Source organism: Limulus polyphemus, unplaced genomic scaffold (assembly GCF_000517525.1).
Source record: "Limulus polyphemus unplaced genomic scaffold, Limulus_polyphemus-2.1.2 Scaffold2185, whole genome shotgun sequence".
NCBI lineage: Eukaryota > Metazoa > Arthropoda > Merostomata > Xiphosura > Limulidae > Limulus > Limulus polyphemus.
Genome location: NW_013667795.1, coordinates 70,371 through 84,730, shown reverse-complemented (window position 1 = coordinate 84,730; position 14,360 = coordinate 70,371). Strand labels below are relative to the sequence as shown.

Below are 14,360 nucleotides of genomic sequence, written 5' to 3'. Positions count from 1 at the left end.
TGAGTTTGGAATTATCTAACTTTTTTGAATTTTAGTTCAACTGTTGTTTGGATCGGATTTAATTTTTTATTATGTCTATGAATTTAATTCACACTTTGATAATAATTTATTTTCTTCTAAAGAAACGTTTTAATCATGTCTAATTGAATATTGAATTGTTTATTTAATTGTACGCAAGTTTCCTTCGATGGATTGTACATCCATATTCTGATGTTTTAGTGTTTCATTATCTTTTCATTTATTTGATTTCATTAAATTCCCAATTTTTCTTTCTTTTTCTACACTATTTCCAGTTTTCAACAATCTTTTGCATGACCTGAACATAGAGTGATGCTCTTGGTATTCAGGAAAGGGATTCTGTTATTTATTTACATTTTTCCATCACTTTTTTGGGTTTCTCTTGAGAGTTCTGTGTTATACTTTTGTAATAACTTTTAAATGATATGTGAGGAGTATAGTCTGACCTATTGATGAATGAGATACTTTTTTATTATTAAAAATGTTCTGTTTATCCTCTGTAAACACATTGACAGGTGGAGACTTGAAGAGGAAGTTAAATCTGTTTTTCAGTCATGTTAACAAAGTGACGTTTCAAGATGTTTGGACGCTGACTGCAGGCTTAGCGTATTCATTACTCTCCTGCACTGACGCTGTGACCTTCGTAACGAAATGACTCACGCGTGGGTTGGATCAGCTAAGATAGATTACAAATGGTATGTGAAAGACAAAATTTTGCTAAACCCGAGTTGAAAGCCCTACATATGTATGTAGATCAAAAGAAGTATATGCTAAAGATTAGGGCTGAATTGAACCGCAAATCCTCTTCTTGATTAAAATTGGTATATTTTTCTACGTATCTAGGTAGTAAATTATTTATTTTGTAAATATGATGTATGTGGGGTCTTCTTCGGAAAATAAAATTCACTAAAACTTTGCTTTGTTTTTAAGGCTAGGTTATGTCAAAGTATTTTCTTTTAATTTCGATTTTTTTGTTTGCTTATTATTATTATTTCTTTGATTCTTAATATTTTCCCTCTTGTTTAGAAAAATTAACTGTTTAATAACTGGGTTTTAATTCATATTATTTTCTTCACCCTACATACGTTTTAATCATCACAAGTACACGATCTTACATCTAAACGCATGACTCTTTAATTATCTGCTCCTGTGTTGTGGCATTAAATATAGCGATCAAAAGTACATGGCTTCAATTTTTTCTTTTATTATGAAACGTTAAGTACCATGAACAGTCATTCTGGCAAGTACATAAACTTTTAACAATTTGAGTTGTTAAGTGAATTACTGTAACATTACTGGGTTTAATTGTGTGTGTCTGAATGGGAAGAGGAAATTACATTACATAAAAACATGCGCGAATGACCAGAACAGAATAAAATAATAAATGTAAAATGGTTTTCAACTATATATATTATACACAACAAAGATAGTCGTAACTAAAACGAGTTTGTTCGAAAGAAAGCATCGTGTATGAGCCTATCTTATTTGGCCGAGGCACCGAACCAGGAAAAATGCTTGTTTGAATTTGTTTTTAATAAATTTACAAGATGCTAGCTGTTGATTAGATACCGGTTTTCAGCCTGTACATATAAATTAACATATGTTGATTTATATTAAATCACTGTGAATAAATAGACAGACACAGACAAATCAAGCTATAAAAATATAGTGTTTATCTTTGGCTTGAGGTGTTGTTAATATGATTCTAAATATAGTTTACTTTCATACAACATATTCTAATTTAAGGTTTGATGGAAAAACCAAGTTAAGAAAAAGAAAATATCCAAGGGATTTTATTGTAACCATCCAGGTCTGCTGTAAGTGACGTCGCCAGTATTTCAACTTATTTTTAGTACTTTCGTACGAAAGCTTTAACAATAGAAAGTGATTTAACGTGGATAGATAGTTTCGGAAATAGATAAATAAAAAAATAAGAAATTGAAAATAAATCGTTATTTTATCATTATTACAATACGTTATTATAAAGAATAAAAAATAAAAATAAATAAGTTGTATTGTACTATACATTGCTATTCTGTATTTGCCTTAAATAGAACAGAACATCTTGTTTCTATGATATCGCAATTTTTATTGATGTACGATTGTGAAATATTGCTCTAAATGCCCTTATTAATCATCACAATTTAACCATCCTTGATGATGACAAAACCTTGTCGAAACGTTGTACATTTGCTGTTATGTTAAACTTATATTAAAGTTTTTCTTCATTACCCATTCAAGCCGTCTCCAGCCATTATCATACCCAACAGGTTTTGTGCCTGAGAGAATGACACGATGGTTGAGAATGTGCTTTTACCTGTCAGCAGTCAGGGTGACATCAATTTCCTGTTAATCCCCAAAACGATTGGCCCAGGCTTCAAACAATTGGATGAATAAAAACTGTAGGAGGACACTCTTTGTAAATGGATGCAAGTAGTTTAGCAACAATCAATGGTAGTTTGTTGAGTACCAAGGCCATTGTACAGTGAAACCCATAAATATGTGGGCTACATTTCACCAGGCTTCAAACAATTGGATGAATAAAAACTGTAGGAGGACACTCTTTGTAAATGGATGCAAGTAGTTTAGCAACAATCAATGGTAGTTTGTTGAGTACCAAGGCCATTGTACAGTGAAACCCATAAATATGTGGGCTACATTTCATGTTCATTTTACCCTTTTGGTTTGTTTATTTCTCTTAAGAAGTAGTTGTTAAACAACTGCACATCCATTGATACCATTTCGTGCTAATATTTATCTTACCATTCCGGAATTAACATTTACACCTGTACGAAAACTATGTAGTTGACAAGATCTCTGCTAGATTGTAGTGTATCACGTAAAGATCGTACTCTGAATTACATAACATCACCTTCCAATATTTTGGGCTTTTTACCTCGACCGTTTGTAATATCAACAGCATTAGTTTAGTTTTATATACTCCCTTCAGAGTTTAAGCAAAACTCTTATTGAAACATTAGTTTTCACCACAATCTGTCGCTTGGAGTAATCTTCACCAGCCAAAACTTTGATTTCTGCTCATATTTTCTGGTACACGGATTTCCCACGGAGCAATATTAGGGTCCATTTAACAGGAGGTTCGACAAATACTATGTCGCACAATACGATGTTCTTTACTTTCTGAACTCTGACTGTGTTTGTCAAGAAGAAAGAGTCAATATACAAAATGTAGTAGACAAAAATTGTTACTGACAAAACGGGTGAAGACAAACACAATATGCAACAAGGATTTGTAATGGACTTGTGGAAATGGCAAGAGAGAAATAGAATGCGAAAAAATTTTATTGGTTCTCTTTCACCAGCTCAGTATTTGCGAAATGAAAATGTTAAACTAGAATAAGAACAGCTCCACAGTTAAAATAAATCAAACAAACGTTAAACTAAAACCAAAGATATCTAAAAGTTGCAAACAATATCTCCAGAAGCCTTATGTTTCTAAAATCTACAATCTTAAAACTCTTACCAAATTCTGCCTAAGATTAGCGATCCTGGCTTTAGATACAAAAACAAAGCCAGGTTGCTCACAGCAGGTACCTCATACACACGTGACTTGGGACCATACATGTTTCAGCTTAGGAATCGGGAATCCCTAGGCTATTACACGATTCATAGACAGAAAGCTAGCTGTCCATTTCAGGAAATCACGAGTGAAGTTACAACTATTTTGTTCCTGCAAGAGAACAAGCTTAATAACCAACCAGTCGTAGTCGTATAAGCAGCTAATCCTGGGAGAAGTTATAGTGATTACTTGAACGATTCTGTGTATCCAAACTGAACTGAAAGTAAAACAGAAATTTCAAAATAGCTACATACTAACTAAAGGGTAGCAATCACACAGTTCAGTCCTTTGCCACAGTCACGTGGTATTTCTGTCTTTGGAGCCACAACTGCTGGAATAATATGAGTATCTACACTTTTATGGGGATTATTCTGGTCTAAAACAGTCTAATTGGTTAGATGTGAGCCAATCATACTGTAAACTGTCAAAATATGACTGTAATCTGGTGCTCATTTTCATAAAATAGAATGGGAGTGATATTATAATATTGGAATTATATACCAATTTCATTCACTGGTTCCATAACTATTTCAATTTCTATACATACATACATATTTTCTCTGTATCCGCTGCATATTTTAAAACTATCTTCTACGTTACATGAACTGTGGCAACGTAGCGAAGCTACAAAATCGTTTTGATATAACATACTCAACCTCCGTATTAAATCAAAACTTCTAAGTTCAATACAGTAGCTTACAGACTATGAATGTGCAAGAGATTCATTACACAAATAAGCTGTATAGTTGTGATGCAAGTATTGCCATTGCAATGGAAAAAATATATTCCACTAAAAATCAATGATGGCTTTGATGATCATTCTTGTCATGCCAGGCGTACTTCACTGTAAATATTGTATCTTAAATGGAGTGTGATGCCATACTCCTCTCTGCCACTGAAAAAAAACTATCCTTGCTTGTTGTCATATTATTATAACTAATCATTTCTGTAACATTTATTAATTTCTATTATTAAAAATTTTGTAAACCCTAATTACAAGCTGCTGCTTCATATAAGGACACGTGCTTCTGTTCATGTGCATAAGATGCTTGTTTGAAAAAGCAACACTTCGCCAACGAAACAGCTAATGGTCGCCTTACAACCAGCAGGCCCGGCATGGCCAGGTGGTTATGGCACTCGACTCGCAGTCTGAGGGTCGCGAGTTCGAATCCCAGTCCCACCAAACATGATCGCCCTTTCAGCCGTAGGGGCGTTATAATGTGACGGTCAATCCCACTATTCGTTGATAAAAGAGTAGCCCAAGAGATGGCGGTGGGTGGTGATGACTAGCTGCCTTCCCTCTAGTCTTACATTGCTAAATTAGGGACGGCTAGCGCAGATAGCCCTCGTGTAGCTTTGCGCCAAATTCAAAACAAACAAAACTACAACCAGCAAGGATGATTGCTCTGACGTTTGTGTGTGAAAGTCATGCTCCCTTCATTTAGCATAAGCTTGTTTAGTACTGGCTAACTGGAGTAGTGACGCTATCGCTATTCTGTTACGTAGCATATTTAGTTTAATGAAAAAATTACATATAATACAGTTTAATGCAATGTTACATATAAAAACATCCATCACATCTATCAACGGAACTGGTTTGTATTCTTGTCAATTCTTAGTCAGATTTAATGTATTTAATATATTTCTATGTATTTATGACGTTTATATACTATGCATATATAGTTACACATGAAAGAAAAACTATAGCTTGTACTGTACAGTTGCACCATATTGGGGCCTTTGATTCGTGCATCATAATTAGAATATCAGAATGAGAATTGCCACCTCGAATATACCAGTCAACAGTGATGTTGATGAAAAAAACGTACTATAATTGTCGAGAATTGGTGTGTTTTTAAGCTAGCCAATTGTATAAGTTTTATCGTTATTAACAGGTTGTATAGATTGCTAGATAAGGTATTTGAAGAGTTCGAAATGTTATTCACCGTTATAATTAATGTCTGTAAACAGACATTAAAAAAACAAGAAGGCTTTCTTGAACATGACTCTTACCTTAAGATGACCTGATACTATGGGTCGAAACGTTGTAATAATTAAAATCAGAACTTGCATACTGTAAACGTTGCTAATATTGTGCTTTTGAATTAAAGATTGTGACTGTTCACATCCTATGTCCAGTTTATTTCTTTTGAATAAGACTCAGTCAAAAGCAGAGAAAATCCAGGCACTGATCCGTAATACGGCATCTGAAGAATACTCCCATTTCTGCAGTTCCTGCAAGCTACCATAAGGGAAATTGGGGCATACTGAGAACACCACACTGCCTTTAACTAAACAGAGGGATTTGATGTCACAGTAAAAAGCGAGAAACGTGTCCATTGGCATATCGCAGCTCGAACGTTGGATATTCTAAAGTGCAGCCAGGCACTCTAGTTACTACGCCACGCCTAGCCCATGTAGGTTTTCAATCATACTTTGACATTTTTAGTTACGTCCTGGATGATACATTTCAAAGCCGCAGAGAAACATTCATCCAACACTGTTAGTCAATCATTGTATATACCCTGAGTCAAAGAGTCCACAGTTCACGTCGCACAACCGCAAAAACGCGCTCCGCACTTTGTTGGCATGGGTACATTATACGAATGATTGTCAGATCCCACTATTCGATTAGAGTAACCCAAGAGTCGGCGGTGGGTGCTGTTGAATAGCTGCATTTCCTGTACACTATCGTTTCAAAATTAAGGACGGTTAATGCAGACAGCATTTTGTAGCATTCCGCGAATATCTGAAACAAACAAATCATTTACGCATTTTATAAGATAATATATAATCGATAAAACACGTAATCAATAGCCAATAATTTAGGCTACCTTTTCCCTCACTTTTGGTTTGTTTTCTTCTTCTTTTTTTATCATTGAGTTCTTGTTACTTTAGTCTACAACGAACTTCAAAAGTGTTGAATTTTTCCAAGTACTTAAAAGTGATATATTTATCATTCAGGTGTAAACTGATATCAAGACACTTTATGCAGTTGTATTGAGTTTGGAAATTCTTGTCCTCCAGTGGTACAGCGGTAAAAATCCAGGGTTCGATTCTCCGCGGTGGACAGGGTGCAGATAACCCATTGTATAACTTTGCACTAAGATAATATTTGATTTTCTCGATATTTTTAAACCATATATTCGTGTATTTGACTACACATTTCTGATATGAAATGTTAGCCATACAATTTAATCGAATCGCCCGGATTGCAGAGGACAAACAAATACATGTGTTTGATGGATTTTTTTATTATAATTTTTTTAATTTTGTGACAGTAACAACTCTTTTCAAAGCTGGCAAAGCAACAATCAACCGAAATCGTATATATACTGCCAAGCGCATGCGTGTTAATAGTGCCAGCTGACAATCATCATTTGTGTCTCGTAGCAACTATACGTCACCAGATCAAACAAACGCTCAGGATTACAGTGGTAACAAGGTATAGAAGGTCTACCGGGTACAAGTCGGAGACAGTCACTAGCGTGTTGTCTAGACTACGGGATAGTTTATGTAGGAAGGGTGTGCCTATATGAGCTAAATTTTCAGGATTCAAATACGCGACGCATAAGGAAAACGTCGAATTCATGGATTCACAGAGCGGCGTCAGGATAACTATTACAGTATCGTCAATGAACTAGTGAGTTTATCGTGTATAAAATAGTATGATTTTTTTTATAAAAAAAACGTGTTTCTGCTATCATTATTAACAAAGCATTGTAAAGTCCTGATAACTTTGGCATGAATGAAGATGATAGCAAATGTAAATCGTCTTTGGAAGCTTATTTGGTAGCAGAGAGAAATCTTAGAGAAACCGTGACGAAAAATCTGTAGCATATCAGGAACTGATGCAGGAAGGTAGGTGGATATCCTCAAGTAACAACATAAACTCTCCACCTGTTTTTCTTTGCACAGCTACGCGGTTCAGCATAGAAACACCCTTTACACTGGAATGGTGTGTTAATATAAAATACAAGGAAGGCATATATTAGAAACTAGAGTAATGTTAAGGATATTAAGGGAAGTTACAATATTATATCGATATTATTAAAATGTAGACAACAATATTTAACTTATAGTGTTGAACAGTTTAGGGGTGATACACAACAATCATTATACAAATTAAAATGCCCCCCCCCCCCCCTCCAGTGGCACATCGGTATGTCTGCGGATTTATACTGCTAGAAACCGAGTTTCGATAACTTTTGTGGGTAGAACACAAATAGCCCTTTGTGTAGCTTTGTGCCTAATAACAAACAACAACATATAAAAATATTATGTGTACTACATATAATGTACTGTACAAGTAACAGAGTTATTAAAAATAACAATACTTTATATCAGAAGAAATAGTGTTAGGAAAAAAATATAGCTACAAACTATGTAGGGGGGCTAGTGAGCTTGAAAAAAGGAATCAAACAATATAAGGATGAAAGTGAGCATATCATTTGATCCGGCTATGATCACATAACAGACTAAGACGTTAGACGGAGAATAAAATCTCTACATTATTGGTTTCCCCACTCTGTCTATCAAAAGATCGGTGTTTTAATAAAATCCCAGCTTTCATCATTATATCTTTCCTTTTATGACTATTTTACAATAGAGTAACATTTTACGATTGGAAATTCTGGTTATATTTGTTTTGCCAGTGAGTAAGCCAGTAATGTAGGGATTTTCTTCTCCATGTAAATTCGAGACGGCTTAGTTTACTACGTGATCATTAGCCGGATCAACTGATATGACCACTTCCATCCCTATTTTGTTTGGTTTATTTTTTCAAGTTCAGTAGCCAGCCCTACATAGTTTTATTATTTAGCTATAATTTTTTTCCTAATGCTTCTTTGTCTACTTTTTTATAAGATGACATATGTGGGTTACTATGTTATAGAGTGTATTCTAAAGCTTTATACATTTTGCATAGAATAATAATAAAATAGGTAATCAGATATCGTGAAGACTGTTTTGCTCTATCAAATGATGATAAAATTATAGTCACTGCTAGAACTAGGTAGGTGCTAGGTCTGTTGAAGAAAAATGATGATGTTCGTAAGTTGCGAGGTGAAAATATTTTTCATACAATATTTTCATTCACAACTTATGACTGGTTGGTAATATACGCCTATAACTAATCACAACTAAAAAATTATATTAAAACATTTTGTGCTGAAATTTTGACATCTATAAGGTTTATAGTTATTATTTTATAGTTAAAAGAGAGAAGAAAAAAAGGGATAATTTAGATTTAACGGTAACACTTCCTTGTTGGGAGTATACGGTACCCTGAAACAAAGTGTCACAGAAAAAACTGATACCACAGTTTGACTTCACTACATACAGGGAAATGTTTAGGAAGGTTTTCTCTAAACGGCGAGACCCCTAAGATACAGACACAGTCATCTCTAATTTAGGTTTTGTTTGTTTGTTCAATAGTTTTTCTGCACAGCTTCACAGAAGCCTACTTGCAAGAGGCCATTTTTAATTTTGAGCCGACAGACTAGAGAAAAGGCGGCTAGTCTACAGCGCCAGCAGCCAACTCTTTAACTATTCTTGTCTGAGCGAACAATGGGATTTGACCGTAAATTTTAAAGTACATTACATACACGGCCTTAAAATGCGGAGAGTATTTTTGTGGCAACTGGGTGCAAATCGTATATACACAAATTCACAATCCAAGCACAATAACCACTATATAACGCTCGACCTCCCATAATTTAGAAATGCTGACCGGAATAAGGACAACCAGTTAGTAGCACTTACTTTAAACCAAATAGTAGAGTTGACTGTCACAATTACAACATCCCACAGCTAAAAGTGCTGAGCGTCCTCAGTAATATATCGCGGCTCGAATCTTGGATCTTCAGATATGTAACTCGTCACGTTAACCCGTAGGCAATACCTAGCCCGTAAGGGGATTCTAGCAAAGTCAGAAACGTCGAAAATAGCAAGAGAAAAACAGAAATGTTAATGTTGCCACAATATTACTGAGTGATCCCAACTTTACTTTAAAATATCTACTTGTTAGATTAAAACTGTTTAATTCAGGGCAGTTCATGTTATGGTAGGTCAGCATGTATTTCTATATTGATTACTTAATAATGTGGCCCAGCGGTAAGTCTGAGAGCTTATAACACTAAAAATCTGGTTTGAATACCCGGGGTGGGCAGAGCACAGATAGCCCATTGTGTAACTTTGCGCATAGACACAAAGGAATATGATTATTAGGAATTTATTAAAAATAAGAATAAAGACTCAGCGTACAATTTACGTTTCTGGAACAGAGACAAACTGAAAAGTCTTGGTAATATTCCCAATCATCCACTTCATAATGTTTACATTGTAGATCAACAGTATTAATTAAGTCATATATTCTAGTAGATATGCCAAATGGACCACGTTTCGCTTTCATAATTCCCTGAACTTGTTGAGGCACACACTCCAAAAGCTCTTAGAGTGTATTTGTTACAGCCTATTCGTTGAGGAGTGGGCCTGGCATGGCCTGGTGGTTAGGGCACTCGATTTACAATCTGCGATTCGCGGGTTCGAATCCCCGTCACCGAACATGCTCACCCATTCAGCCATGGGGATATTATAATGTGACGGTCCATCCCGCTATTCATTGGTGACAGAGTTGCCCAAGAGTCTATCAGTGCTAAGTTAGGGACGGCTAGCGCAGATAGCCTTCGAGTTTTAAAGGACACAACCTCTGCCGAGTGAACAAAATAAGCTTATCAACTGCTTCCTGTGGTTTCTCCATACTTTTACCACAATGTAAATACACAAATGAGCGAAACGTGATTCATCGAACCTCGTGAAATGCTTTCAGTTTACCCACAGTTTACGTGCTAAGCCTATTTTAAACCCCGTTTTCTTGTTTACATCCGACACAAGTTGTTTACAGTTTGACTTTTGTAATGACGTTCATACGGTTCAGTTGGACCTCGTGGAATCAGTTAATTGCGTCACACGCTGACGTCTGTTACATTTTACACACCTGCAATCTCAATAGTCTCTTTGTATGTTCTGTCACTACTGATTGCTCTGGGGACCTCAGCCTCAGTTTGTCCTAGAAGCAGATATGTCCCTTTTAGATTACCGCTGTTGGTGTCTTTAAACAACTGATCAGTTTTGAACATAACGCGTTTTTCATATACAGGCATCTACTATTAACTATACACGCAGATTAATGGTGATTTTTCTTCAGGCTTCTTCTTCTTTGCTTTTATAGAACTCAAGAAAACACCGATTTATCACAGACTGTTTCACACATGCTCACGAATGAAGCTTTCTCCAAACATTTGGGCGTGTTTTTATGAGGAGGGGTTCTAAACAAAGTGACCATACGTTTAAAGTGTTGCACGCTTCATATAGGCACCAAATTCCACGCCTTCTGGTGATCTAAGTTGTTTTAGCATAACAGATCTTGCATTTACACCATTATTCGTTAGTTTATGTGTCCTAATATTCTTTTGCAACTGATCTTTCAAGTACAATGTATGCTCCAAATCCGACGAGATTAAATATTGATTTGAGTACATGGAAGTATGAAGTTTTGGTGTGTGTATCCATCTCACAAATACGAAGAAACTCAAAGCAAAGTTTATTTTAAATAAGACCCGTACAATTGCTTTTCATGAGTTCTAGTCGCCATTGTTGTCACTTACGAATGTTCAGAATATTCAGAAGTTAAAATACGTGTAAGATCGCCGAAAGTTTTTGCAATTAAGGCGACACATCATTACTACCTCTTCTGCTGAGCTTGTGCGATTGAACATTAGTTGTTATCTCCAGAACAAAGAAGATATTAAAATAGTAAAGTTTGATAAAACGATTTTGATACATGATTTAAAGTTTGATTCCAGACTTTTTCTCGTCTGTAGATCCAGGTGACAGTTTTATGTATCTTAAGTTACTGATGTGAAATGGGATATCTCAAAGATATCTCTTCTTTTTTTTTAGATTTTGAGAATTGCAAGGAAATTTACCGATTCCAAATAATGTTTTCACTTGAATGTAAGAACTCATAGATAAGGTACTCAGATTTTTGTGATTTTCTTGAGAATTTGAATAATTTTCGTGGTTCGTAGTCTATAAGAACTTAAGTCTACTTGTTAGTTAGTTACTTTTTATTAACTGCTAATTACTAAGTATTTTCTATCCTAAGTTTCGATTGATAATCAGCTGCCTGTCCTTGGAGAAGGCCTGAGAAGTACCATTTCTGTGGCAGCAATAGCCAGTATCCGAACCTGGATCTTCTGCTATCCACTCCCCTGAGGTCTCTCCATTGGGACTTTAATTTATCTGAATATTTTAAAGAAGGGTATCCAAGTTTTGCTGGCTTCTATACTTTCAACATAAAAATAGATACTGCCAACAACAAAAAAGCCTAGATATGGGCTCACCCCTATCACCAGTATTCAGTAACTCCTATTAGAAACATTTGGAAGATAACGCCCTCAAATCAGGTGCTCTAAGTCTAGGATTTGTCTCAGGTATGTTGACGATACATTTGTAATACTATCACGCAACTAAAGACAAGATTCAAGAATTCGTGAACTATTTGAACCTAACATTCAGCGACACAATTCACTATGGCAATTTAATAAAATAAACTCCATTGCTAAACAAGATTGTTAACGACATACATAACTCCTATACTACAGGCGTTTACAGGAAACCCACACATAAGAGTAAGCATCTCGGTTATAAATCAAACTTCCTGAACAAGGTAAAGAAGGGCGTCATAGACTGCCTAGTTTCAAAATTAAAGAAGATTTGTAATACTGAAGATGCAAAAAAACGAGGAAGAGAAACACACTGGATACCTGGAACAATTGAAAAAGAGGAAAATAAAGACGATAAACATCAGTAAGAAACAGAAAGGATATTAAAAACATACAGCCATAATCTCCAAAAAATAAAAGGTATTTTTGAATGTATACAGAGAATATGTAAATAACAAAAAGAAACAAAAAATACCAACAAAGGCTAGAATTCAGAAGACTAACAGACACACAGAACTCTGTAATACTGATCTGTCTGCAATATACCACCGTGCTAGAGAAGAATATCGTACAATACAAATTGGAATAATATTAAAATAATGGAATATGAAGCACAAACACGAGAAATAAATGATCTGCATATCGCAGGCTAGAATCCCCTCACCGAACATCCTCGCCCTTTCAGCCGAGGGGACGTGATGTTGGTAAAGAGTAGCTCAAAAGTTGGTGTTGACTAGCGACCTTCCCTCTAGTCTATCACTTCTAAATTATGGACGGCTAGCGCAGATAGCCTTTGAGTAGCTTAGCACGAAATTCAATAATAAAAGATACCTTCCTGAGGACGGCAGCAGATTGGTGGCGGAAATACTGGATGAAAACTAGTAATTAATAACAGAAAAGTTTGAAACTGACTTATAATTAGACATAGGTGATCACACAAGCTACGAACCATGACTGCGAATGATATCCTGATCGCCCCAACCTTATGTTAAATGCTATTTGAAATACTGCTGAGGTTTATTGAATCCTAACTCATAAGACTTATTAGTGTCATTCATTCATAATTGTTTTCTGAAACTAGCGTTTTGAATCTTAAACATATGTATTTCCTACCAAGATCTATCGTTTTTCTGTTCACTTTGTGTACGTGTGACCACAACATATCTTGAGTGCCTTAAAGCATAACACGATAATACATGAATATCTTCTTAGCGCCTGGTAAGACGATCAAGGTCTCCACATATGAAGATGTCAACTAATTTTCATAATCATTGCGAAGGTATATCGAAACTGTTTTATGAGACGACGAAATGTTCTACCATCAATATCAAATACCCGAGAAAACTACAGTGTACTATGTGTATCAAATACCCGAGAAAACTACAGGGTACTATGTGTATCAAATACCCGAGAAAACTACAGGGTACTATGTGTATCAAATACCCGAGAAAACTACAGTGTTCTATGTGGAGAAACTCGAGTAATACGCAGAACGGTCAAAATACTGTCAAAGCACGAAATCTAACCATTCTACAAAATCTTCAATTCTAGAGTTTTCTACAGCTGACGTCATGTAATGATGTTGGTAGTGGTGGATTGAGGTTTAATGGCGCGAAGCAACGAGGCTATCTACGCCAGACGTCATATAACACAACAAGTACCGCATCAGCGAAGAAAACAACCTAAACACTGTTTATTCTTGTTATACTTATCAAAATCTTTAGCAATTACATGACAGGTCAAAAACAATTTTTTTTACGTATCAGTTGAACAAGTCAACAGAAATTTTACAGTTTAACAGGAAGTTTACATATTTTGCTCTACACCATTCTTTAAACATTAGAAAAAAGAAATTTAGGCTGCTACAATAATGTTATAAATATAGATTTTAATGGGTGAAACAAATGCCTGCATGTGTGGGGATAGCTTTCTTTAAAATTCTTTTAAATGTTTACGTCTATTATTTGTAAGTTTTTTTGTTTTTTTGCTTTTGGTATTTTGTATTTGAATTCACAAAAATGTAAAGGCAGTACTGTGTGTTTAAAGTAATGTTACGTCTCCGTTTGTTAATTGATTTTCCGTAACTTCGTTCCGACGAAACTTAAGCGACACAAGTCTTTACTTAATAAAACTAGTTTATTCTTTCCGAATATAACTCTGCGATACACTTAATCTCAATACTCGCGCTAAAACAACACTGTAACGAACGAACGTTAACTTCAGCAATACCGTGTGACTGCAGTTCAATTACTCAC

General features: G+C 35.3%; 1 protein-coding gene across 4 annotated transcripts in view; it reads left to right on the top strand.

Moving 5' to 3' along the window:
- Positions 1-604: 604 nt before the first annotated feature.
- The window catches only part of LOC106466200 (cAMP-dependent protein kinase inhibitor gamma-like), a 41,720-nt gene continuing 27,964 nt past the window's right edge, over positions 605-14,360 (top strand). The window contains exon 1 of one of the 4 annotated variants that reach the window (XM_022394157.1): positions 605-713. In XM_022394157.1, coding sequence (XP_022249865.1) covers positions 670-713 — 44 coding nt within the window. In that variant the 5' untranslated portion in view covers positions 605-669. Of the gene's footprint in view, positions 714-7,047; positions 7,460-14,360 lie in introns of those variants that run through there. The other 3 variants (XM_022394158.1, XR_002612139.1, XR_001291253.2) reach the window with 3 other exon arrangements.